A 27,562-nucleotide genomic window follows, 5' to 3' on the forward strand; every position below is an offset into this window, starting at 1 on the left:
TATATTCTTATATAATATAAACTTTTATTTAAGTGAGCCGTTTGGTCCAAGTTCCAAATGTACAGTACACGAGTGTTGATTTCACACATAAAGTTAGGTGGATTGATTCTTTCAACAAGGACTCAACCTTGATTAGTGTCATAGAGAGAGAGAGAGAGAGAGAGGGATGCTGGGGGAATTTGAAGTGGTCCTGTAAGGGCACTTGCTGCAGTCACATCACCGTTTATGGAAGACTCGTGGGCAGGAATGGTTGGATCTAAAAGTAGGGCACTGTGGTGAGCTTGTACCACTTGACAGTCTCTCTGCTCAGGTCAAAGTCTTTTAGGCTGAGGGTGATGCCACCCAAACAGCAGTTCTCTCGCAGAGACTCTGCACTGAGCACGCTCAGTTGAAGCTCCCTTTGCTTCAGGGTTTCCTTACTGTAGCCGCTGTACACCAGCTACACACCAAGAAAGAAGGAAGTTGTTTATTAGCTTTTGAATAAAGCAGAACTAATCATGCATGGTTAAACAGGTAGGTTTTGGTTACCATTTCATTAAATGTTGGGTTCCTAGTTTTCCTCGCGATTTTTGTTTTGCGTTTGGAGGTTTTGTGGGGGTCTGGGAGAAGGTATGTTTTCACATAAGGGTTTGGATCTGCTCCGTCATTTGACATCTGTGTTTGGGAGAACAAAACGGATGATGTTTTTTTGTGATGAGAAGATGATGTTTTTTGATGTTTTGTATACTGTTATTCCTTACCAGGTCTTTAATGTGCATGACCATGATGAAGAGCGTGCTGTTTCTGTAGGACACTGACAGCTTCACCTCACCCTCCACGCGGCCTGTGGTGGGACTCACTGGAGGAATCTCTGCCAAATGGACATCGGATATATGAAAACAATCATGATAATGTGGTGCGTTAAAAGTTCTGAAATACACAAAACTCTAAGCAGATGACATGAGATTCTCTTAAAAAAAAGAACTTTAGCATGTGAAATTAATTATTTTAATAATTAAAATGAAAAATGTACAAATTTGAAATATGACGCACATACCTAGGGTTTTTGAGAGTCCTTCAACCCCCTCGGTCTTGTCATCTCTCGCAATAGGGTGGAAGAAGGTGTAGATAAGATCACATTAAAAATAGAAAAACAACAAATTCAACTCAAGTAACACTTATTTACACAACTGTTCTAAAGTTTGACCTCAGTAAGACTTTTCAGAACAAAGTTATTACTTATATTAAGCAAGGATGCATAAAATTGCTCAAAATTGACCAGTCGTTTATGATTAAATAAATCCAGCCTTGTTATACATAACAGACTCAAAAAACATTTGAAACATTCAGACAATGTTACTAAAAATCAGTGCATATTCATTTGAGTGATTTAATTGGTTGACTCCTCATCACTGCTGGAGATTAAAGGGATACTCCACCCCAAAATGAAAATTTTGTCATTAATCACCCCCAAGTTGTTCCAAACCCATAAAAGCTCTGTTCGTCTTCGGAACACAATTTAAGATATTTTGGATGAAAACGGGAGGCCTGTGACTGTTCCACAGACTGCCAAGTAAATAACAGTGTCAAGGTCCGTAAAAGGTAGGAAAGTCGTTGTCAGAATACTTAATCTGCCATCAGACGTGCAATCTGGGTTATATGAAGCCGACAGAAACACTTTTGGTAAGCGAATAACACAAAAATAACGACTTTATTCAACAATTCCTTTGTCAACAGTCTCCTCTGTGTCTCTCCATATCGCTGTATGCTCTTCTGCGCCACAAGGATGCGCTGTCTCTATGTGTATTTAGCTTTTATTTGAAAGAAAACAGTGCATGCTTGTGCTGCAGATGACACAAAAGAGCATACGCAGCATACAGTGATATGGAGAAACACAGAGGAGAGTGCTGACAAAGGAATTGTTGAATAAAGTCGTTATTTTTTTTTTCTTCGCTTACAAAAATTTTTCCTGTCGCTTCATATAACCCAGATTGCACGTCTGATGGCAGATGGAGTATTCTGACGATGACTTTCATACCTTTTATGGACCTTTTACACTGTTATTTACTTGGCAGTCTATGGGACAGTCACAGGCCTCCCGGTTTTCATCCAAAATATCTTAAATTGTGTTCCCAAGATGAACTGAGCTTTTACGGGTTTGGAACGACATGGGAGTTAGTGATTAATGACAAAATTTTCATTTTGGGGTGGAGTATCCCTTTAACAAAAAAAAAATGATATTTTACAATAACATTTTAAAGCAACAAATGTTTATGTTAAATTTCCATTCCAGTCACCTGAGTGACTTCTGTTGAACCCCTCATCAGATTGTGCACATAGCTGCTCAATTCCACCTTCCTTTTGGATGCCACATCCTTGATATGTGTACGTCCCAGTACCATTTTACTGGGAAACCTATAAACAGAAAAAGACTCTTAGGAACATAGAAGTGTAGAATTTGACAAACCATGTAACAAGAGGTGAATTCATATACCCCGGCAGCTTCCACAGAGGAAAAAGTATGGTCAACTTGTTGTGCAGTTCCTGGAACTCATCAAAGGTGCGGAAGACAAATTGCGGCTCACTTTGACCTTCCCTAAGGATCCGTATAACATACGTCTGAAAGATATGTGAAAACCAGGTGAAAATAGAAAAATGATTGGAAAATTCGATTTACAAAAAAATTACATAAACTACTTTATAAACTCCTCTTAAATATTAGTCTCACATAGTGCTTGTCTGGATTGTATCTCTTCTGATATGAAAATATGGAGGCATCTCGGATCCTGCCATCCTGCTTTATTGTGTATGTCCGGGGAGCGAAGGAGAGGATTGGTTCATCATTTGAAGGAAGACCAGAGAAACGCAACTGGGCCAGGTTATGGATGAAGAAATTAAACTTTGTGGCCACACTGCCAAGACTAGATTCAATCAACCTATAGGAAAAAAGATAGAAGAAAAGAGACAGGTATGTAAAAAGTTTATTTAGAGAGCTCAATAAACAAATAAATACACAAGTAAAAAAAATCCAACATTTACCTTGTGAAGAAAATGGTAGCCTCTGCATCTGTAGTCTGAGGTTGAAGAGCATCATGCACATATTTAAGATCTTGGACTCCAGTCAGCTCAGGCAAACCGGACTGCGTCATCTGTGTTAAACACACAAATATAAAACTGATCAATAAACAAGTAAAGCAACAAAAGTCCTGAATGAAGAAAATTATGCAAACAGCTTCCTGTCCCTAGGATTGTGCAATTGACCATTGAGACAGATGACACACAAATGGCTGTTTTGTTTGCAGTGTGGTGCTGTATAATACCAGAGACAGTAGGTTGAGGAAGAGGTTGGAGTGTTTGCGTATCAGGTTGTAGGCTTGAGAGCAAAGGTCAACAAAAAGCTGGAAGCGGCTAGTGGGTCTCTCGCCTCCATTAATGACGTAAGCCATATCAGAGGTTAAGACAAATGGTGCTCGGTCCCTGCAAAAGAGATCAAAACGTGATTAATAAAATCAAACAAAACTGGGCACTGACGTAACTCATCATCATTCACCTTTTAAAACTCCCAATCATTTGTGCGTGACCCAGGAACTTCCCAAAGTCTATGTGGAACATGTGGCCGGTGGAGCGCAGCATGATGTTATCGTTGTGGCGGTCACAGATGCCTAGGACGTAAGTGGCCACGCAGCATCCTGCGCAGGTGTAGATGAAATTCTCTGAGGCCTGATAAGAGACGGTTTCGATTAAGTTCAAAAACTCAATCAACCACAAGAACTTGACCTTGACTAAAGCTGCTATGCATAATCATGCAGTTTAGTTTTAAATGTACCTTCTCATACTCATCCTCAGCAGGGTTATACTTGCGAAGCCACTCGGCGAGAGGTTTGTCCTTGAAGGAGCCCGTCACTCCGTACTCCACCTGAATCTTCCTCAGCGTTTCAGAAGACGGAACCAACTCCACCATGCCTGTGTAACCAAACACAAATGTTAGAATAGAAACAGACATTACTGTACATACACAGTGTCACAAAGTCATTTTTAATAAAGCCATATAAAAAAGTCAATTTTATTTTTAATTTAAATTTGAAACATTTTCTTTGACCTGTAGGCCATTTTTGTTGTACCTACAATGAATAGGATTTTCATTCACTACCATTCAAAAGTTTGGGGTCAAAAGGTTTTATTATTATTATTATTTTAAGAAATTAATAAATCAACAAGGATGCATTAAAAGTGACAGTTACAACAGTTACAAGGTAAGAAAAGATTTCTGCTCTTTTGAACTCTATTTATCAAAGAATCCACTAAAATTATTAAGCAACACAATTGCTTCAACATTGATTATAATAAGAAAGAGATAATTAGAACGATTTCTGAAAGATCATGTGATACTGAAGACTGGAGTAATGATGCTGAAAATTCAGCTTTTCTATCACAGGTATAAATTACATTTTAAAGTATATTAAAACAGAAAAAAAAAACATATTGTGAAAACAATATTTTCACAATATATATACTGTTTAACTGTATTTCTTATCAAATAAATGCAGCTCTGGTGACCATAATAGATCCCTATCAAAAACAAAACATCTTACAGACTCCAAACTTTTGAACAGCAATGTAAATCATAATAGCATTTCAAATATATACATATTTTAACTTTAATTCTAGTTAAATAGGTTTTAAATGTAGAGCAGAACATACCTTTATCTTTTCCAGTAGAGATGCATTTGAAGTTGACAATGCGCAAGTCCAGTCCCTCCTGCAGCCAGATCCGATCCATAATCCGAATCATCTGCAGCGCCAACATGTCCTGCCTCAGATCCTCTCCAACCTGAGTTTCAGTTATTAAGGATGATATATTATTAGGTAATTCATCAAAAAAGAGTGTATATAGTATGTGTGTGTAAGAGTTTTTTTTTTTATATTGTTTTTAGAACTATAGGGCGTGTTTTTGTGTGAGACCAGACTTAGATTTTGGTACTTTGTCTGTGGCACATTTTTTAAGTGCAAACTAATGTCCATCAATCATTAGTGGTCATTTTATTGTATTTTGAGTTAATTTGAGTTTTTGTCTGTTGCAATTTTTACAAAAAGAAACTGACTGCCCTGTCAAACTAAAGTAATGTAAAACAATAACAAACCTCTATATAGGTATACATTCTAACTATGGAGGTCCCTTCACTATACTGAACACACACCTTAAACATGACGTTAATCTCGTCTCCCAGCGGGTCTGCATTAACCAGTGCAATCTTCAGAGGTACAGCGTTGGAATTGAAGAAAGAGCAGGCCTAGTTTCAACAAAAGCAGCACCATGTTACAAAAGCATCACAACATCAGCCTCAGGGTTTTCGTTAGATTCTCTTCTTCAACATGGCAACAAAGAGGGTCTTTGAAATGGGGAGAAGAAGAGATGGAGTTCATTGACACGACTTTGCTGTGTGTGCAAAACTCTACATCTGAAACAGGAAGAGAGGGGGAGTGAGCAATGATAAGGAAGTGAATCACATGTGAATGCTTCCCAGCAAAACGGAACAAAACCTGGCACGAGATGAGAACTGAAGAGATCCATTCATTGGAAATATAGTTTTTGAAGCTTCTATAGAAATGCTGATCAAATGCATTAATCAGATTGAGAATGTAGGTTTGATAGGGTCAAGTTAGTTGTCATGAATTTAAGCACTCACCTTGATATTGAGTTCTTTTGCCACCAGACTGGGGCTAATAGGGAGTCGACAGCTGTTCTTTTGGAAAAAAGACTGTACCCTCTCAAGACCCTCGAGCAGCACCACCTAAAAGAGAACAAATATTCAGACTGGAATATGAAGTAGCATTAAGACCGGATTTGACTGATACGAACTACAACATCATTACTTCCACCCAAAATTCCTAAGCTTCCAAAAACTTTCAAGTGGAGAAGTTTGGGTTAGAATAGTTCTCAAGAGCGCTAGTATAAACACTTAGAAGCTGTAAAAGCAGACTACATAAAATAAACATTAATTGAAAAAAAAAAAATAAAACATAAAAAACTTGGTAACACTTTTAGGGATGTAACGTTTAACCGCGAGCCAGCTGAAAATCTACTCAGATATGTGACGATTCAAATCGGTTGAGATGCTAAACAAATCGCGATTCATTTAGGTGTAGGAGTTTATATGAATGCATGTCTGAGGGGAACTCACTGTCTTTAGAAAAGTTTAGATGCCTCTGCATATTAAAGTTCATAAGGGCAGCGCTGCTTCATTTACAGCAGAAACCAAACACTTTAAGCGCCACCTGCTGGCAGAGAGTGAATCTGTGTCTCATTCAGCTCGTCTGATGTTTCATGCAGATATTTTTATGTATAGTTTCACAAAACTGAAGTCAAACCATTCTGTTTTTTCTTCAAAATTATACAATCTAATTTAAATTAAAAACTGCTCATGTTGCATGTATGCAGCTTCTTTGTTTGGATCATGAATAATTGCCTCTAGTTTTAAATGGAAAGAGCACAGACAAAGCTTGTGTCTTTTTTTTTTTTTTTTTTACGAAGAGATTTATTTTATTTGTGTTACTTATGTATTTGATTTGGGGCTTGTTTTAAAATGTCAATTTAGTTTTGTTATTTACATATACATTCTATTTAAATTTTGTCATTTAGCAGATGCTTTTATCCAAAGCGGCTTACAAATGAAGACAATAGAAGCAATCAAAATCAACAAAAGCGCAATAATATGCAAGTGCTATATTAGTATATTATTATAGTTATATTTCAATTTCACAAAGAAATGTACAGCATTTTGTCCAAGCAATAATAAAAGGACACATCTGATTCATAATTTGTCTTAAATATAATTTTGTTTAAAAAAAAAAAAAAAAAATCGTGAAACGAATCGAATCGTGAGTTGAGTGAATCGTTCCATCCCTACTTCCCATGTTCACGGAATCTTATTGTAAAGTGTTACCAAAAACTTATTTTCAGCTAGTTGCAAAGGCAACAAACATACAAATGACAAAAACATACAACAAAATGACTAAAATTAAATTGAAAACAATGTAAAAAAAGAAAAAAAAGAAAAAGAAAATCTAATTATTAACAAAAACTAAAACAGTATATCACTGATACTAAAATAGCTGAGCTGTTCAATGTCCCCGACAACCTCTGTAGTCCCATTTAGCCACTTGTTAGCAACAGACACATAAAAGCCTGAAGTAAAATTACTTGTGTTAACCACGGCCCATTAAACAATAGCCCATTCAAAAAACCCAATGACTTCAGAATGACGGAATTGGAAGGACATAAATGTTAATATGTTTCTGGGTTTTAGGACTCATTCCTGCAACACTCTATTAAGCCAAGACAGACAAAGCCATAACATGATAAAATGTGTTTACAAGTAAAGTAATAAAGAGCATTACAAAAAGCTTTCCATCTGTAAGTAAACCACTTGTTCACATGGGAGATATAAGATGAGGCACTATATGACCAAAAAGTATGTGGACACCCCCTTCTGACAGCATGTTTGGCCAGGCCCTTTAATTCCACTGAATACAGATCTTAATGCTACAGAACACAATGACACTCTTGAGAATTGTGCGTGTCCAACTTTGTGGCAATGCTTTGGGAAGGACCCTTTTCCATTCCAGCATGACAGTGAGATCCATAAAAATGATTTAGCCATTGATTAGCACTTGACTGGCCTGTACAAAACCCAAATCTGAACCCCACTGAACACATTTGGAATGAATTTGAACACCTAATGTGAGCCAGACATATCAATATCTGACCTCACTGATGCTCTTGTGCCTTAATCGAAGTGGAATTTTTTTTAAATAAATGCTCAACATGCACTTATGGGCATGGTGTTTTGGTTTCCATATATTTTTGCCATATTGCGTATCAGTACAATACAAAATATATCAATACTGACTGGATGAGCTGGAGGGATCAAGGGTTCATCCAAATACAGTCACCCATTGATCCAATAATCTGTCACAGGTCATTGTACTTGTAAGAAAAATACTTTTAAGTGTTTTGCTAGGACTGAAAGTCAAACCCAGCTCTTGTTCAAACCCAAAAGAAACAGAAAAAAACAAGAGATTCCTTGTATACTTATGTAACCTTTCCTTTATTTGATGTTTATTCAGATCATGTTTTGAAAAGTATTATTAAATTAGATTTTGGAACTTGTTGTTGAACAATTTAGAAAATCCTGCACTTGTTTCCCAGAAGCCTTTGGTTTGAACTCGTAGACCTTACTGGATTTAAGAAAATAAAACCAACTAAAATAAAGAAGCACAAGATTCTGCTGCTGGCACAGATCTACACTATCTTTTTTTTTTTTTCCTCAAGAAATTAATACTTTTATTCAGCAAGGATGCATTAAATTGATCAAAAGTGACAAAAACAAACAAACTTGAACTTCCTATTCATCAAGGAATTGTGAAAACATATAGCACCATTTCCTCAAAAATATTAAGCAGCACAACTGTTTTCAACAGTAATATTAAGTAAGGTTTCTTGAGTGCCAAGTCATCATATTAGAATTTAGCACAGTAGAATGATTTCTGAAGGATAATGTGGGACTGAAATTTCAGTTTTGTCATAGAAATGTCATTTTTAAATATAATATACTATAATATAATATTATATAATATAACATAATATTGTAATGTTTTACAATATTACTGTTTTCACTGTATTTTTGATAAAATAAATGCAGCCTAGGTGAGTATAAGAGACTTCTTTCAATAATATTAAAAATCTTACCAAGCCCAAACTTTTTTTTAGTAGTGTAGTGTAGCCAGTAGTGTAGCAACATCTACAAACAATGCATGTGTAAAACTTATAAATAAAATAATATAACTATAAAGGAATGTTACACAGTTTTTGGGATGCATTTTACACAGGTTAAAAATCATAAGACATCTTCTTTAATTAATGCCAGCCATGGCTTACCTGTCGGGTGGAGCTGCTCGCCTGCCGCACTTTTTCGGCCAGAGCGCCCAGCAGCTGCACAAGCCTGGTCTGCTTCTCAAGCTCAGCCCTCAGGCCAGTCCCACACAGGCACAGCAGTGCACCAAGGATGCGGTCATAACGCTGACCGAACGCTGGGTCCTGCACGGTATCCCTCAGCAGCCTAAATCCAAACAGACCCCAGCAGACTGTGTCTAAATTTGAAGTTCACTTACATTTCACAGTATGCTATCAATCTAAATTTCAACAAATGTCCATATTCTTAAACAGATAAATAAATAATGACAGAAATTTCAAGTGTTTCAGAAACTTTCTCCACCAAAATAACAAAATTTATGAGATTAATAGTGATTAAATATTGTAATGAACTGACCACTCTTAAAATGTATATGATCCTTTTAATAAACAACATTACCAGTAAAGATAATGTGCGATATTGACATTTCCCAGAGCTCGAGACAGCAGAAATATCACCAAGGCATTGTTGAGGTGACACTCGAACTTCACTGCCTGCAATTCACCATAAATGTTTGTCAGTACATCATACAGTATACTTGAAGCATACTTCAAAGACAACATACATATGAACATACATTATGTAACATACATATGAAAATTTACTTAAGTCATACTTATGTGGGTCAGAAAAGTTAATTAAAATAAATGCATTTAATTAAAATTTTTAACTCGAATACATTTAATTTAACTGTAAATAACATGCAATCAAGCATCCAAAAACATTCTTTAAAGGATTATTTAAAAGTATACAAAGTCTGCTTCTTTTTCCAAGTTTATAACCAATAAAAAGCAACAGAAAGCACTATGACAAGCTGTTTATAGAAGAAAAGATACATGCATAAACGTGTTTGGTTGTGTGTGTGTGTGTGTGTGTGTGTGTGCACCTGCACCAGCTGAGGGAGATAGTCAGCCAGCTCATCATCACTGCTGCTTTCGATCCAGCTCACGGCCACTTTCCTCACCTCTGTGTCAGCAAACCTGAATATTACACACACAACCAAGCACAACATTCACCACATGCTCAGCTCCCTCTCCATCACAGAACAGTAATAAAGCAAGTCATGAGACCAATAAAGTAGTCAAAAATGCTTAAAGTTTGAAAGCAAGATATTACGAAGAAAAATCATATGACCAAAGTGACACATTAAAAAGGTCATATGGTAAAAATTAGCTTGTGCAATAAAGAAAGAATGGCGAAAGTGGGCTATAAAACAGAGAGGAAGCGGGACAGATACATACTTTGAATCAAGGAGCTCCAGGGCTGAAACAGGCGACAGAGGGGGCCAGTGGTGCAGAAGTGAGTGGATCTCACCCATACTGCCCCAGTCCCAGCTGGGTGCACTGGCCAAGATTTTGGGCAGGCTGTATTCATAGTCCCGACAATAGTACCGCTGGTCCCAGAGCAGCTGCCTGTCTGCTCGTGACAGCCTGGTGGAAAAGAACGCTGGGCAATGTCAAAGTAGACAAAGTATCGTATTTTCCAGAAAATAAGTTGTACGCAACTATAAAGTTTCAAGGGGTCAAAACTGCACTGATGAGGAAAAAAAAAAACTGAAATAATGTAAAATACTCATAAATAAAGCAACACTTTTACAAACATTATAAACACTATGTATAATGTAAAAATGTAAATTTCACTGCCCCTCATTCCAGAATAGAACCGGAAAAGAGTACAGAAAAATGTTAGTATAAAACAAATTATAGTCTAAACATTAATTATAAACGCAAAGCCTAAACGAATTTGTTTAAAGTGAAAGACGGTATGTGGAAAATCAGCTGCACAAATAAACTTGGGCTCAAGTACCTCTGTCAATGGGCACGATACCAAATGTGTGTGCTTTGCGCATGTTTTGCATGCTTGATGTAAAATTCATTACATAAGTCACTTTGGAATAAAAGTTGCAGTACGTTTCAGAAATTCTATTCTAGAAATGATGGTACTTCCTGTGGACTTAAAACTAACCCACGAAGCAGACACTCTAACTCGTTAATCCAAGAACCATAAAGTAAGATTTAGTCCTGATCCAGAGATAAGAGGCACAGGAAAGAATCACACTTCTTAAATGTGTCTGCAAATGGCCAGTGAAGCTGGGAGCCCGGCAGCTGTTGGCACTTGGTGGACATTCAGAGAGACATGCTCACAAAATGAGCACGGAGAGCTGCCCGCCGGCTGAGGCTGAGTGTTGTGTGGCTGTTTTAAAGCTGACTGAGCTTTCTGTTTTACATCGGAGCGGTGCATTTTCAGCAGAGCATACTAAACAAGGCCTGACAACTGTCTGCTTTTCAGCTGCAATGTCTCCTTATCAATAGAGATTTATTCTGAAGTCACAAGCAGTTCAAGTCTGTTGTTATTGCAGAGAATCAAGTTCGCTTTTGCTATCTTTACAAGAAAACCTCTAAAAAGTTATTCATATGAAACCGTAAATAAACATTGCGACTCACAAACTGTCCTGTACATACAGAAGAAGACAGATGAGAATCAAATAATGCCTGTTTGGACAAAAAGAAGTGAATCCCTTTTTCTAGGCTCAGACTTTTACATTGTTAATAAACTTTCTATTTTAAATGAATCATCCTCTTTTGAACCTGAAAAAGTGCAGCATCAGTGTATGTTCACTGTATTTTTAGTGTTTAGAGTGTTGTGAATTGGCTTAATGATGTCCATGTCTATTTAATAGATGTTTTTATACACTTAGAAGCTCAAAATCACTTCATTCTCAATTCAATTAAAACCCTTAAATAGGATAAGCAAGCTGACGGGGATCCATATAATTGGAGTAACTAGGCGGAACTGATTCAATTACATAATGCTCTCAAAGGCTCTTTTATCCTCCATATCAGAAATCATGTTCAGCTCATATGCTACTTAGGCTTATTGTGAAATGAACAAGACAGGAAGCACATGGCACTGTAACTGTATCAAATATTCTGATTAGGGATTTACCAAAAAGCCCGAATCAAAGCCTACAAACTAATCCTACCTAAAATCGTACCACTATTATTTAGCAAGAACTGGTATTTTCTTCATGAAATGCAAATCCACATTTTGCCACAAGGTCTTTTTAATGATGCAAACTTACCCAAAAGCAGATGCTCGTGCACACAGCTTTTCGATCTCACTTCGATCTCCCAGATCAAGTGGCTCTAGAGACTGAGGGTCTGGGCAGCCGTTCTCCTGAGGACCAACATAGAGCACGTCCACCGCTGGACTGGGGAAGTCAACCTGTGCATGGTCAGACAATGATATTTAAGTGTGAATCAATGTCAGTGAAGAGCAACTGACACTAGATGGAAAAAAGAACCTGCAAATAAAAGAACCTGCAGTATGATCCGTTCTGAAGGATTCTTCCCCTTGCCTGCAGCTCCAGGCTGAAGGACTTGAGGAGACGTCCACAAACTTAGCAGCTTGCTACCTCTTGACAACACCCTAAAAACACAAAATGCATGAAGTTATGTTTATATTACTTATTATACTGCAGTCTCAAATGTATTAAACTATCACAGACGTCCCAATATACAGTGGTAATGTTGTGCTGTCATATAGGAATTGTCATAATTACAAGATTCTGACTGTTTAATTTTTTGTTTAACTTGTAATTATAAATTGGAGAGTCATAATTTTATGAAACCTCCCACAATAAATCTGTCATTTTATCATAGCCATTGTTACATAATGTGTTTTCTTTGTCCTTCAAGATATTACATAAAGAGGTAATGAAGTGATTACATACTTTTCAGTCATCAACACTGAAGATGTTTATGGATCCATTTAGGCATTATGAACACTGAATAATTGATTTATTACTTACTGGGAAAAAAACATTATTTTATGACTTGCCTTCTGAAATCAAACAGAGGCATGGAGACTTTTCCCAAAAGCTCTGGACCCTTCCGTTGCTTGTTGGAATCTGGCGAGTTGTTCGCATTCTGGTTGAGAACCCCATAGAGAGAAAGACTCAACATGGCCTCCAGTGGCAACAGCGCCACTGCAATAGGGAAATTGATCCTAAAGAAACAGAGGAAGTTGTCACCAACAGCAGAAACTGGCAGCAATCTCACTGATTTCCCTCTAATACTAAAAACTGCAGGAAGTGGCGTGCCAGCATGTTTAAGGGGCATTAACACTTACAATTCGTCCCATTTAATGTGGTAGAAAAAACTCTTGTATGTTCCCACTTTTTTGGACTGGACAGGCTTGAAGAGATTCCTGTTGTTGTGGGTCAGGGCACACATCAGGTAGTATTTTTCAAAACTGAAATACAGGAAGGACAAATTACTCTACAGCACAGAAAGGGAAGAAAATATCGGCCTGTACTGTACTTATATTTTGACTGAATATGATATAAATTAATCAAGACGACCACACTATTAAACACTATTTTCATTTAGTTTTATGCGCAGTTTACACAAAAATGGTTTGCATATATTCATTCAAATATTTCTTAGAAATGTTTCAAATGATGGCAAAGTATGTGCTTTCTTTTTTTCAACACAGCCAATAAAAAGTTGAAAGTTTTTAGGATTATAGATGGCACAAGTATCCATATTTTGAATCTCTTTTGGTGTGGTCTATGGAAATTTTTCATACTGCTATAAATAGGCTCCATGATGAAGCACTGTGGTAGAAAGTATCCTCAAGGGAGAAATTAGTAACAAATAAAAGCTTCGCCCTCTAGAGAACTGGATCAAAATACAGAACCAAGTGGTGCAGAACTTTGACCCTGCTTTGCCTCCAAACACACACCCACACCCCTCTCTCTGAGCAGATCTTCCTGCTCTCACTGTTCTTTATGGAAATCACCAGACAAGTCTATTTTAGCCACGGCAGAGAAGTGCTGCTGCTGAGGCTAGATAAAGAGAGCTAGAGATAAAGCAAGCTATGCAGTAACGCCTAAAACAAAGATTAACCCACTGACTTCAACAAACTATTATTCAAATAAGTTCCATAAGAGTAAACTCTCTTGATGATATAAAGTATCAACTATTTTAATGTATTATACATATATAGACATGCTCACCCTGCTATTCAGAAATTTGGAGTTGGTAAAATTTCTCTTAATGTTAAATCTTTTTTTGCTTAGGACTGCTTGATGCAGTAATATTGTGAAATATTATAACAGTTTAAAAGAACTGTATTCTATGTTAATATATTTTAAGTTGTAATTTATTCATGTGACGTCAAAGTTGAATTTTCAGAAGTTTGGAGTTGGTAAAATTTCTCTTAATGTTAAATCCATGCCCATTTTGTGCTCCAGAAACATTACTTATTATCAATGTTGGAAACAGTTATGCTGCTTAATATTTTTGTGGAAACTGTGATATGTTGTAAATTTTAGTGTTGTTTGATTTTTTTGTGTAGAATGTTATAATTTTTGTTGTTTGATTTTTTGTTGAATTGTTTTTTTATAAGAACAAACAAAACATATATATATAAATAAATATATATAAAAATCTTTTGTAAAATTATAAATCTGACCTCAAACTTCTGAACGGAATATACACACACTATATATTAAGTTTCATGTGGATCAAAAATAAATAAATCAAAATTTTAGGCCATTTAAGAACAAATTCATACGTTTCAAAATATATACGGAATGTCAAAAAGATTAAAATATTTAGCTGTACTGCACAGCATTAGTAATAAGAGATCATCAGCAACATCATAACCCCTCCAAATATTCATTATCAGAGGACACAGCCCTCATTCCTTGCAACATTTTTCAAAGGTGGCCATTTCAAAAGAATGTTAAATACAGTTACTTTTGTGTGTAGTGATTGGAAAAACACAATTCTAAGCTCTCCAAGTTGGGTTAAATGTTGAATGATGCAGTTATAATTTACTGAGGCTGATTGCTCCAAAAGAACACAGACCCAAAATTACTCAAATTATCTAGGAGGAAATAACAGTGGAAGGAATATGGACTAAGGCAGTGCTTTGAAAGTAGTTGAGAAGTTTACCTTGGCTGTGAGTTTGTTAAACAAAATCATTATCAGTCTGAAGTGAATTAAACAGTGTTTAGTGCTTATTTAGACTGCGGGGCTCGATATGCCAAAACAGGAAGGGAAAATGGATTTATTTTAAAATCCATTTCTTTATAAAGAAAGTATTAAGCTAAAGCTTATACCAGCTTCAGAAACACTCATCTCACAAGCACTGAAAGGGCCACAGTGCTTACCTGCTGACCCAGGTAGCAGGAATGCCATGAACGGCAAACAGAGTGAACTGCAGGTGTTCTGTGGTGCCCGAGGCCTCTCTGCTGTCCCTCCTGTCCTCTTCCATCGTGCAACCAGGAGTAGTTGAACAGAAAGACCTCAGGTAGAGCTTAGCAAGATCAAACACAGCGTCTGTGAGTCCGGCTAAACTCTCCTCCACTGAGCTAGCATAACCTGGGGATCACAAGAAGCTGAGTAAAGCATAGGTGAACAAGAAACAGCACATCCCAAATTTTTGGACCCATACAATCATGTACAAAAAAAATATATAAGGCTGCAAAACATTTTTTTGCTCCCAAAAGAAAGTTCACGGATATAATGTTGATGTTTATAATTTCTGCCCCACTAGCATCACTACACTGAAGACATAATATGCTCAAATAGAGTAAACTTTAATACTACTACTACTACTACTACTACTAATAATAATATACAGAATGGTTAGTTTTGAATATGAAAGTGGACTGGATCATGAAAAATAAAACATCCGAGCAAAGTTTTGATAGCATAACAAAGCCACAGTGCTTACACTTTTTCAGGGGGAAATAACCACCAAAAGGGCTTGCTTGGAGATGACTGTGCATATGAAGTATTAAAGCATTTAAAAGAGAAGAACATTGAGATGACTTTAGGAGCTGAGCTTACCATTAGCTGAACCTGTAGATGCTGAACTTGTGGCACCAGCCTGCCCCAAAAAAAAAAAACAGTGCTCTTTGAATGAATATGTAAACAGAAAATTCTAAATAAGGACTAAAAATTGCTGTGGTTTAGACTGTTTTTAATTAATTCACTTTTTTTTAATGTTGGATATATAACATTAGTGTATTAATGTATAATGCATTGGAAAAATAACAAAATACTAATAATTTAATTAAATAAGGTTAGATAAGGTTAATATTTAGTGGATCTCAAAATGAACATCCAATTTTTATACTGTATTATAATGTTTAGGGGTGCACGATAAATATCGGCCGATAATTAATGCACATCTTGTCAGTAAAACTGGTTCTCTAATCAGCGGTAAATTCGGCTAAAGCCGTTTCTCTAATCGAGAAACGGCTTTACTGATGTCATGCGCATTAATTATCGGCCGATATTTATCGTGCACCCCTAATAATGTTGTGATGCCTTAACTCAGTTTTACAATTTAAAGGTGCTGTATGTAAGATTTTGACTCTACTAAAGCATAAAAATACCATAATATGTTTGCAGATATTTAAGAAACATACTTGTTTATCTGAAAAACAATGCTACAGTCAGTTATTCTCCTTTGAAAATGTGCGTTCAGGCCATGAATGTCGGTGTTTGTTTTGGTTTGTGAAACCCGCCCACTGCCAGTTTACCCAAATGTATTTTGGCAAAACACAGCATATTTAATTTCATTCATCGTGTGCACGTTCCTGTTTGTGTCGTCAATCTGGCAACCTATGTGTGCGTCAAGTCTGAGGAGGAGGGGCCGGGTGAAAAAACCCTCTCCAATATTTTGAATTTGGACTGCAATACCTAGTTCAACCACTCTGTTTCAATCCTACATTCAGCACCTTTAAAGTAACAGATTTATTTTAGTTTAGAACTATAATATCAGCCATTTATCAACAACCAGTTCTGTCATAACATTAAAATAGTGACTGTTTTATAAGTATCAGCTACAGTTTTAATTACAGTTACACTGAATGTTCTCTGACCTCTGGAGAACGTGTTCTAGGAAGGTTGACAGAGCGTTTGAACCTCTTGATTGCATCAGTGATGGCTGGTGTCTCAATTTCATCCAGAGCACAGCACAGATTTTTAACAGACTGAACCACACTGTCCACTGTTTTATACAGGGTGCTCTAATGAGAGAGAGAAACACAGTGAGAGATTGGAAGTGAGAAACACTAAAGTCATTTTAAGCACTTCTTTATTTCTTTTCATAAAGTATAAGCTTGATGTGTTTGAGAAATAAGTTACCTCATTCTGAAGGCAGAGATGGACTTGCTTATGATATCCTTCTAGGTATTCAGAAAGACCCTCTCTAGAGAAGAAAAAAACATGCAAAGGAATGAGAAATCAAAAAGCACAATCAGAGACTTCAAAGGCCACCCATGGCTTTCCTAGCCTTTGGTAGGGGCAGGAGATAAGATGGAGCACATTCCTACCTTGTGACTGCCTCTTTAAACGGTCTCTCCACTAGACCAAGGTATTTCTCCAAGACAATGGGAGAGATGTCATCTTCTGCCTGTTAGTATACAAAGAGAAAACATACAGTGGGGGTATAGAAAATAATCACATTCTGTTGCTTTGCAGCCTAAAATGAAGACAGTTTCTGTTTTATCCAGCTGTATTTACTCAGTGCAACTTATAACAGCCAAGTGAAAGATATAACACCAACATGTCAGAAAAAGTTTTTTTGAAGGATAAAATGAATTCAGTTTATGTTTTGTAAATTCAATAAGGTATAGCTAATCACCTTCTCAATGGCACAGCTGTGGTCATTTGTTTAGCTCAGCATGAAAAGAGCTTTCCTGGAGCATTTCAGTCCTTGGTAGTGCAACTGAAGCAAACAATCAACTATGGGTGGCAAGGCACTGTCAAAAAATCTCTGGAATTTATTTATGGACAGGTACAAGTCAGGAGATGGATACAACATTTTTTCAAAGGCTTTATCAATGAATAGAAGCTCAGTGAAGTCTATTATTAAGAAGTGGAAGGTATTTGGTACAACACAGACCCTCCCTGGATCAGGACGTCACTCCAAACTGTATGAAAGAGCCAAGACGAAACTGCTCAGAGAGACTACCAAGAGGCCTACAGCAACTCTGAAGCAGATTTATGACAAAGAGTGGTCACTGTGTTTATGTGACAACAGTATTACAAATTCTCCACAAATGTGGCTTGTTTGGGAGGGTTGCAAGAAAAAAGACACTCCTCAAGAAAGGCCACATGCAGTCACAACTGAGATTTACCAAAATTAGACTAAAATTGAATTGTGGCTTGTTTGGGAGGGTTGCAAGAAAAAAGACACTCCTTGTACAGCTCACCATCTAAATAACAGCATTCCTACAGTAAAGCATGGAGGTGGTAATGTCCTGTTATGTGGGGTGTTTCTCTGCCGCAGGGACTGGGGCACAAGATACCATCAAATTCTTGAGGAAAATCTACTGCCCTCTGCCAGAAAGTTGTCAATAAGAAGAGGGTTTACCTTCCAACATGACGATGACCCAAAGCACACAGCAAAACTGAGCACACAGTGAAAAAAGGTGAATGTCCTTGCATGGCTTACTCAGAGCCCAGACTAAACCCCATTGAAAATCTGTGGGATGACTTGAAGACTGCAGTCCACAAACAGTCACCATAAAATTGAACTGAACTCAAGCAGTTCTGCAAAGAAGAGTGGGCAAATATTGCAATGTCTAAATGTGCAAAGTTAGTAGAGACATATCCTAACAGACCAAAGGCTGAAATTAAAGCTAAAGGTGGTTCAACAAAATACTGACACAAGGGGTTGATCCTTTTGGTGGTTCAACAAAATACTGACACAAGGGGTTTATTTTTTGATATGTTAGTGTTGTTTCTTTCACTTGGATGTTATAAGTTGTACTGAGTAAATACTGCTGAATAAAACACAAACTGTGTCCATCTTCATCTGCAAAGCAACAAATTGTGATTATCTTAAAGGGGGCTGATTCTTTTCTATACCCACTGAAGATTTATCCATTAAATATTTCTGTTTATAACATGTGAAGATAGTAGTGCAGTGAACAACTAGTTTCTAATTATTTTTTCTATTGTTTGTAATTGTTTTACCGTTCGGGCCAGATCCCTTCTCATTGTGCTAAGAAAAAGGAGCTGTAGTCTGATCTCCGTCTCCCACTTCCTGCAGTTCTGCACGTACTCATGACTGCCCAGACTGTGTTTACTGGAAGATAATGTTAAAGATGCTTCAGACATGGGCCAGAGCCAAAAGTAACAATAACTGAATTAATCAATGAATAACTGAATAGTATCTCAAATTTATATACTACTAATAATAACTCTAATAATAACTACCATTTTACAGTTTGGGGTTATTAAGATCTTGTTTGAAAGAAATTCATACTTTTATTTTGCAAGGATGCATTAAAACAGTAAAGACATTAATAACACTACAAAAAATATTTTAAATAAATGCTGTTCTTTTGAACTTTACAAAAATATTAAGCAGCATAACTTTTCAACACTGATAATAATAATAATAAGAAATGTTACCAAATCAGCATATTAGAATGATTTCTGAAGTAATGACTTCCAAAAATTCAGCTTTACCAAAGCAGGAATAAATTAAATTTTAAAATATATACAAATAGAAAACAGTTATTCTGAATTGTAATAATATTTCACAATATTACTGTATTTATTGTATATTTGATCAATAAATTAAGCCTTGCTAAGAGACATATTGTAATAGACATTTTTAAAAAACCATGAAAAATATATATTACCAACACCAAACTTTTTTACATGAAATATATATGAAAAGCATTGTATATTTATATAAATAATTATTGTGTTTTTATTTTTTTAGTTTGTAGTATATGATTATTGGTTGGTTGTGGATGAGTCCTGGATGACTGTGCTTTGGAAGGCAGTATCAGGTTGGTAATGTCTAGTGTGGGCTAGATAGTCAGCATTGAGCCAGACTCTGAAGAACTATACCTTAGCATAATGAGAAACTAAGAGCTTTTAAAACTTTGCACATGAATAACATGGGACACCCACAGTAACTTAGGGAGGATGCCTTGCATTACAGACTCAATTCTTCCTAAAGCTTGGAATTATTTGTTTTTTGCCCATTCCCTCTGTTCCTTATTAGGGCAGGCAAACCCTCCCCTAGAACTGTTGGTTCTGCTCTTCCAATGGTGTGGGTAAAAAGGAAACAAGGAAGCAAAATAACCCCGTTTTCAAGGAATGTTGGCAGGGGACTTGTTTATGTAATACGACAGAATGCCAGCAAAAAGGAAAGAGAGATGTTAACTGAAGGACTCACTTCTGTAAAACCTCCTCCTGTCCGCAGACCTTGAGAACGTAGCTGCTGATGTCCACCTGGTTCAGGTCATCGTGGACCCAGCACAAAGCCTGCATTATAAGCAGATCCACTGGAGAACTCACTGGGGAAAGAAACACAGAAAACATGAAGGAAAAAGATATCCATGTATTGAGAACAGGTGCCGTCTGCCTGATCTTGCACAAAATGTAAAAACGATGTGGCTAGCATTATGCACCATTTTGCAAAGCGTGCACTGGTGTTGGCTTTACAATGGACTATTACCAAACAGTTCATGCAGTACAGTGTTGACTTGGAGGACAGCGTGGAATGAGGGTGCCATTTGGAAAAGGACCTCTGAACTAATTGTAGACTACTTCTGGTTCATTGAGATCGAAAACCATGACAAGAAATGGATTTGGCATGAGAAGTTTCACTGTGTCAGAGCAAAAATATGACACCCAACATATTGTTCATGGTCACCCCAGGCTGCAGCAATAACATGCCCCACACCCCTCTTTGGAATGATCCTCTCTACAAACTCCAAGCCTAGGGCTGGATTACAGTAAGTTAGCTGTGCTTGGCCTGGACTCTTCATGTCTGCCGTGTTTTTCTGATGGTCATGCCTAATTTGTGGTGGATTTGGGGTTGCTTTGAAGGGTTGTGGGATGCCAGTAAAATTCCTCCTCTGCCATCCTCTTTTCGTGGCACTACAGCAACACACATGGTGCTGGAATGTCAGGAGAGTGTGGTTGGTCTTAAATGGCAAGAATTCTACAGCCATAAGGAAGCCATGGAAAAATGCTGAAAGGCTAGAGTAGAACATCAGACCATATATGCACAATAAAAACCTTTTGTCAAATGGATGTACCTACATTTGAAAAGGATAAGGGAGAAGGTCTGATCCAGAGATCAGAAAACTGAGACACTTGATCTGAGTTTATACTGGAAAAGCCTTCGTATTCCACACATTCAAACCCTAGTCACCTCCTCAGCTTAATTTGCCTTGTCTTTCATGCCAAGAATGTCTGGGATTGCTAACTTTAATAACATCACACAGCTAAGCATTTTCCTCCACTTAAACAAACCAAGGAAAACCTCAAAAAGCTCTTTTTCTTCTTTGACGTTTCAGACAGCCAGCACTGACATGCAATGAGATGGAATGCCCATCATTTTAGCTGTATCGTGCTTCACTGCATGGATTAGGAAAGTTAAGTAACAGAAAAAGCATTACTTTATTGACCAATGTAAATGGAACACAGGAATATTGTTACGAACAATTTGGTAGGATCTAAAATCTCTTGATCTAAACACAACAAACAGGGGTCAGTTTATGAGGAAAAACAATCAAGAACAGTGTGGACCATATGCGGAGTTTAAGGAGGGCTGAGCCAATCATGATTTTGTCTGAGTTATGAATAAAATATCAAAATTAGATAATTAATTTTCTCATTTTATTTGTATTATCTCGTTATTTTAGTTGATAAAGTACGTTTTGGGCTAAATTAATTTCTACGATATTTAAGCCCCCATCCTTGCGAGCCGCGATCTCATCATGATTCTTGACTTGTCACGATAGGCTAAAAGAGGACTCTAGTTCATTATTTTTCCTGAATAATGGAAATTTGTTAAATAAAAAAAATGCCTACAAAAAAATGGTTGGACTGAGTCACTGCTGGCTGAATTGGACAGGCGATTTTCACATGAAGCTTTACCTCGAGTGTGGCATGTGAAACAGTATTCAGTTGTAAAGAAAAACGGCACCAGTCCTCTTCTAAGCATGTACGCAAGCCTTAAGATTCACCCTCAGCTTGTGACAGCTGAAATGGAACTTGTGAAATGTGCAATCACATCGCCGATCACTTTAGAGAAACTTAAAGATGAAGTAGGCTACGGAAGGACAAATATCCAAACTTTTTCAGACTACTGTCTGCAGCTTGCACTCACGGTGCCCGTTGGTTCGGCTTAGAGCCCTGCACGGGGCTCAGATTTAGGCCCTAGCCTGGCCCGTGTCCGACAGCTTATGAGAATTACCGGCCCAAGCACGTCTTTTTTCCCCCTTCTCCCCAAAAACAGCTTATACTACTGTTTCAGCTTGTCTTGAACAGAAACAACTTCACAAAAATGAACCGAAACTCAGCGAATACATGCCTAACAGACATGATAAATATTAGGGGTGTAACAGTAAACAAATATGAATGGTTCGGTATTATTTCGGTACAGCAGGGGGAAAAACTAAACTTTTTTTTTTTTTATGGTTTACTGAACAAGTTACTCTTTCTTTAAATACGTTCAGTTATAGTTTTCTTAGTGATAAAAAAATCTACCTCAGCTTATGCTTAAAACTATAGGGAGCCCTTTTACATTATAAGGTTACAATTAGGCCCTAACAAATTTAACCAAAATATACTTTTTATTTTTAAATAGATGATCAACATTCAATTTTAAAAAAATTTTTAAAATAAATTGTTTAGGCATGGGATGTTCAGTTATGTTTATTCGCGTTAAAACCAGTAGTACAGAGGAAGGAATAATCGTGTTCACTCGAGCTCCACTCTTCATAAATCTGTGGGGCGTCACGGCTCAGACAGGGGAACCGGAGCTGATCGCGGCCGCTCTAGTCAGTGCTTGTGTTGGGATTACACCAGCACGTTTCTGAACCGTCCCAGAAGCAGCTCTCCAAGGCAGAGTTTGTGCAGAGATCTGTCATGCCACATCAAAGTCTGTCAAAGCCGCCATATTATTTGTAAAAAAAAAAAAAAAAAAAAAAAACAAAACTGTATTCGTTCGGTACACTTATGGCGTACCGAACCGAAAGACCCATACCGAAACAGTTCGGTATGAAATACGTGTACCGTTACACCCCTAATAAATATATCTATAGAAAGCCATCAGTGGTTCAACCGTAACATTATGTAGAGACTTGTGTAATTTTAAGAATACTTTTTGTATGCAAAGAAAACAATAATAACGACTTTATTCAACAATTTGTCTCTCCGCATCACCATAGCGCCCATTTTGGAGAACATCCACATAATGCAAGCAGCGTAACGCCATTTTGGCGAATCTGAGCCGCACCAGGGTAGCTCTATGTGTATTTACGCTTTGATTTGAAACGAAAAACAGCGCATCTGTGTAGCGCGGGCTGACACAGAAGAGTGTAAGCTGCTTGCGTGTCAGCAGATGTTCTCCAAAATGCCGCTACGGTGATGCGGAGAGAAACAAAGGAGACGAACTGTTGAATGAAGTCATTATTTTTGTTTTCTTCGTGTACAAAAAGTATTCTCGTTGCCTCATAATGCTATGGTTGAACCACTGATGGCAGATTGATGATACGGTGCGATTACTTTCATACTCTTCTGGACCTTGACTGTGTAATTTACTTGGCAGTCAGTGGGACAGTCACAAGCCTCCCAGTTTTCATCAAAAATATCTTAAATTGTGTTCCGAAGACAAACAAAGCTTTTACGGATTTGGAAAGACATGGGGGTAAGTAATTAATGACAAAATTTTCATTTTGGGTTTGAGTATCCCTTTAAGGCTATTGTGTGCATTTGAATGCAGAACTGTTCAGCTGTGCTGACAGCACACACCATACATACTGCTGCGGGACACTAACAACACCGTCGAGCCGCCCTTGACAGTCACGGTCGACAGTCTCGTGTTGTTTCCACCAGCGTAGCAAATTTTTTTTTTTCTCAATTGATGGATGTCTGTCTAAATATAAAAATAAGGAGAAGCCAAAAACAGGCCTGAGGCCCGGCCTGCTTCAGAACTATGACTTGAAAAATTGGCCCGAAGCCCAGCCAGTCCCAAGGGGCATAAAAAAAGCTGGGGGTCCGGTCAGGCCCGGGCTGAAATGCAGGGCTCTGAGTTCGGCTAGTCAGAAGAAATAAGTTCCTCAGTTATGAGTGAAGAATAAGAAACTGGATCTGATCTAGCACACATACAATGATTCTGACTGAAAATTTACCATAAAAAAGCAAATGAGAGAGAAAGATAGCTACACAATTTGGAAAAAGAGGAGGGGGCTTTTCTGCATTTTTTTTTACTCTTTGTACAGCAGTTGTACATTATAAATGTTATTTTTTAATATAGAATAATGTGTTTACATAAATCCTGAAATGTAGAACATAAAAAAAAATTGCTCGTCGTGGCTTCATCTCATCTGCTAGACACTTTTTATGGGTCCCACGCATAAAAGTGAAACTCCGCCTATGGTGTGGACTTGAGGAAAAAGCTAGCTAATATATATATTGTATTAATATATTAGCTGTCTGTGAAGCAACACTCAGGGGCCCGATAAAACACTGTGCCCCCTTTTCCCTTCCTAAGATCACAGTCTATGCTGGATTTATCCAGGACAAAAAAGAGCTATGGGGCTTAGGCAGTAACAACACAGAAAAAATTCTTCAAACACAAAAGGGCCAGTCTTGATTTCCTGCCCAGGAGTGAGGTGGTCAGAGACTCAGCACAAAAAAAAACAGAGGCCCGGTAGTCTTCAGAACATAGGCCGCAGGTTTCACAGGGAACTGAAGCCAAGGCCACTACAACTCAATGAAAAGGACTTTCCGTGCCTGGACCACAGACAAGTAGTACCTCAGTAAAAAACCATGGCAATGTGACATGCAAGCTGAAAAATGAGAAGAAGACCCCTGGTCGAAGAATCTGTTGAGCAGATGGCACGAATAAGACAGTTACGTAAAAAAGAGATTGTGTCGCAGCAGAAATGCTGCTGGTGCTGTGTCGTGGCTTCTTTATTTGTTCATGGCTTTCTTTATAGCAGAAGCTTACATTCAGATCACGGCAGATTCATCAGAAAATGTGACATTATAAGCTATTTATTAGGGATAGTTCACCCCAAAATTTTAATTATGTCATAATTTATCGACCCTTATGACAATCCAAACCTGTATGACTAACTTTCTTCCGCAGAATTTGTATTTTTGGGTGAAGTGTTCCTTTAACTGCCTTAGCTGTTAGCATAACAATTTTCATATAAAACATTTTCATTGTCAAAAGCTTTTTGTAATGACTAAATTCACTGTCACAAAGAACTGCTTACCATCACAAGTGAAAGTTACAGGCTGTTGAGAATCAGAAATCTCAATGGATACTTTAACACTGCTCCCTCTGTCCCCTCCTGCATCCCTCTGAGTGATCACAGGGCTGAGAACATATCCAGGATTGGTAGCCAGGTCGACATGTGGAAACTTTAACCTCAGTCTGCAAAGACATATGACAACACTTTGGGTAAACAAAGACCTAACACAGGTAAATATGGTGTACCACAAGGTTCAGTCTCAAGTCCATTGTTAATCTTGATATTTATGCTCTCTTTGCGTGTGTGATGTTATTATAAAACAAGGTATTAGCTCCCATTGTTACATGGGCTACACACAGCTGTATACTTCCTGCATTTCACTTGTCAGCAGTATTGTCTGAGGTCTACATATGAGGTTTTGAGGCATTTTTGTATTTGGTCTTCATCTTCCTGGCATACAGTATCCAACATTACAGTGCTGATTCAGGTATCCTGGGACCTTCTGATATCAGAATAACAACACAGCTGTAGTAGCGGGACCTGCTTTTTTCTGAGTTATCCCGTTTACCAGTCAATTCAACAAAATTTGCCAAAAAAAACAACAACAACAACAACAACAACTCATAACTCACTTTGAAATGTCTTCACAGAATGCTACGACTTCTAGATTTTGGGCTTCATTTCCCTGTAAAATGGAGTACTTCGAGAGTGCATTTGTACTTCCTTTATAGACCTGTAAATAGACAGACATGAAGCCATGGTTATACTGATGAGCAGACATTTGGCCTATTATACTATACATTCACTTTCACTAATGGTGTTCTACACATAGGAAATCACTTGTTAAATATATGTTGTAAACTAAAATTATGTACAGTTTTGTATTATGTGTACCGGGGGTAACAAATAGACATATAACAATAGATTGATGACATTAACATCCCAGTTCATTGTGGAATGAGACGCGTCTTTGTTTGGTGAGAGGATACTGAGAATGTGAAGAATGTCTGGATTGGCAAAGAGAAATTGGCAAAAAAAAGAGACTTCCTTCAGGAAGGAAATAGGTCAAAAAGGAACATCAACATGGAATTAAAGGTATATTCAGTTCAATAATGGCTCACATGCTAAGAAAGAGTATATGAATGTAATCTCAATAGTATAACAAGTGGATTAGGCATTATTTTGTGATATTTTCTTTTAACATGGTCTCTAATGAAACATCTGCCTCCAAAACATTCACCATAAGTGGAATCAAAGTTATAATCAAGAATGTCAATATAGACAAAAAGAGCAGGTCACATGTTTCATTGTGGGTAATGCATATAAGCATCGGATGTGATGATGGTTTCTTTAGCTGTTTACTAGGCCAAAGCTCTAGGCCTAACCTTAGAGAAAAATGAGACGCCATGTGACACACATTCACAAATTATTCATCCGCTTTTGCTTAGAGCTATGGTTTTACAGTTCTGGCCGCCCTAAATGCAATCTCTCCCAGTCCAAACAGACCTTTTCCTCAGGTTAAAAGTTTATGAGGGATCTGCCAAGAAATAATTCAAAGAATATAAGTAAAATTCCACTATCATCTACGTTTGTGTGTAATAGAATTCACAGCAACTGCAACTTCCTCTCCACTATTGTTGCTAAGAATACGGATATGAATGAACTGGAACCCTGGTCCCTAATGAGTCAATGACCTAACAATACTTCCACTAAATAAATATGACTTAACTTCCGTCAGATGATTTAACATTTCACTAATATTTCAGAGTGCTCGATGGTAAACTGCGACTAAAAGCTCTATTTATGAATCTAATTACATTGACATAAATCAAAAATCATTTCAGCATGTAGGTTCATCTGTTGGTCAGTTAATGGTTCACGTAGAGGGGAGCACATTTCTAAACACACTCACAACAGAAACCACATGGTCGCAGTATCTACTAGGGATGTCAAAGTAATGACAAATGATTCCAGTCTTTCTTCAATATCGGCAGTAACAAGTACGGACTCAATTCAGTGTCCAATTGATGTCTAACTGAAATGCGGCTGCTTCTAAACACTCACAGGCATATTTGGCACATATTATGGGTGTGAGACATGTCAAAAGTATTGGAACTGTGCATTAGGCCTTAAAATACAATCCAACAAACCTGCCACGTCTAATATAATCAAGGTTTATTTTCACACCTATTCAAAAGATTAGGGCGAGTAAGATTTTTTAAAACCATTTAAACACTGATAATAAGAAATGATTCTTGAGGAGCAAATCAGCATATGAGAATGATTTCTGAAAGATCATGTGATGCTGAATACTATAGTAAAGGCTGGCCATAACAGGAATAAATTA

The 27,562-nt window shown here is 37.4% G+C and overlaps 1 protein-coding gene across 1 annotated transcript; it reads right to left on the reverse strand.

Moving 5' to 3' along the window:
- On the reverse strand, positions 1 to 26,011 carry LOC109073481 (phosphatidylinositol 4-phosphate 3-kinase C2 domain-containing subunit alpha-like). Its single transcript, XM_042774723.1, has 31 exons — positions 25,848 to 26,011; positions 25,237 to 25,397; positions 20,175 to 20,295; positions 18,956 to 19,067; positions 17,308 to 17,387; positions 17,120 to 17,183; positions 16,855 to 17,001; positions 15,815 to 15,854; positions 15,133 to 15,343; positions 13,083 to 13,205; positions 12,792 to 12,959; positions 12,272 to 12,380; positions 12,034 to 12,176; positions 10,193 to 10,381; positions 9,838 to 9,931; positions 9,351 to 9,445; positions 8,918 to 9,098; positions 5,667 to 5,771; positions 5,178 to 5,270; positions 4,681 to 4,810; positions 3,806 to 3,942; positions 3,530 to 3,699; positions 3,300 to 3,456; positions 3,019 to 3,128; positions 2,708 to 2,915; positions 2,474 to 2,598; positions 2,277 to 2,394; positions 1,037 to 1,118; positions 741 to 850; positions 529 to 654; positions 1 to 439 (listed from the first exon to the last, which is right to left on the reverse strand). Exons 1-31 carry the CDS (start codon positions 25,994 to 25,996, stop codon positions 257 to 259), a joined length of 4,041 nt encoding a protein of 1,346 aa, XP_042630657.1. The 5' UTR covers positions 25,997 to 26,011; the 3' UTR covers positions 1 to 256.
- Positions 26,012 to 27,562: the final 1,551 nt, after the last annotated feature.

Source organism: Cyprinus carpio, chromosome A18 (genome assembly GCF_018340385.1).
Source record: "Cyprinus carpio isolate SPL01 chromosome A18, ASM1834038v1, whole genome shotgun sequence".
Classification (NCBI taxonomy): domain Eukaryota; kingdom Metazoa; phylum Chordata; class Actinopteri; order Cypriniformes; family Cyprinidae; genus Cyprinus; species Cyprinus carpio.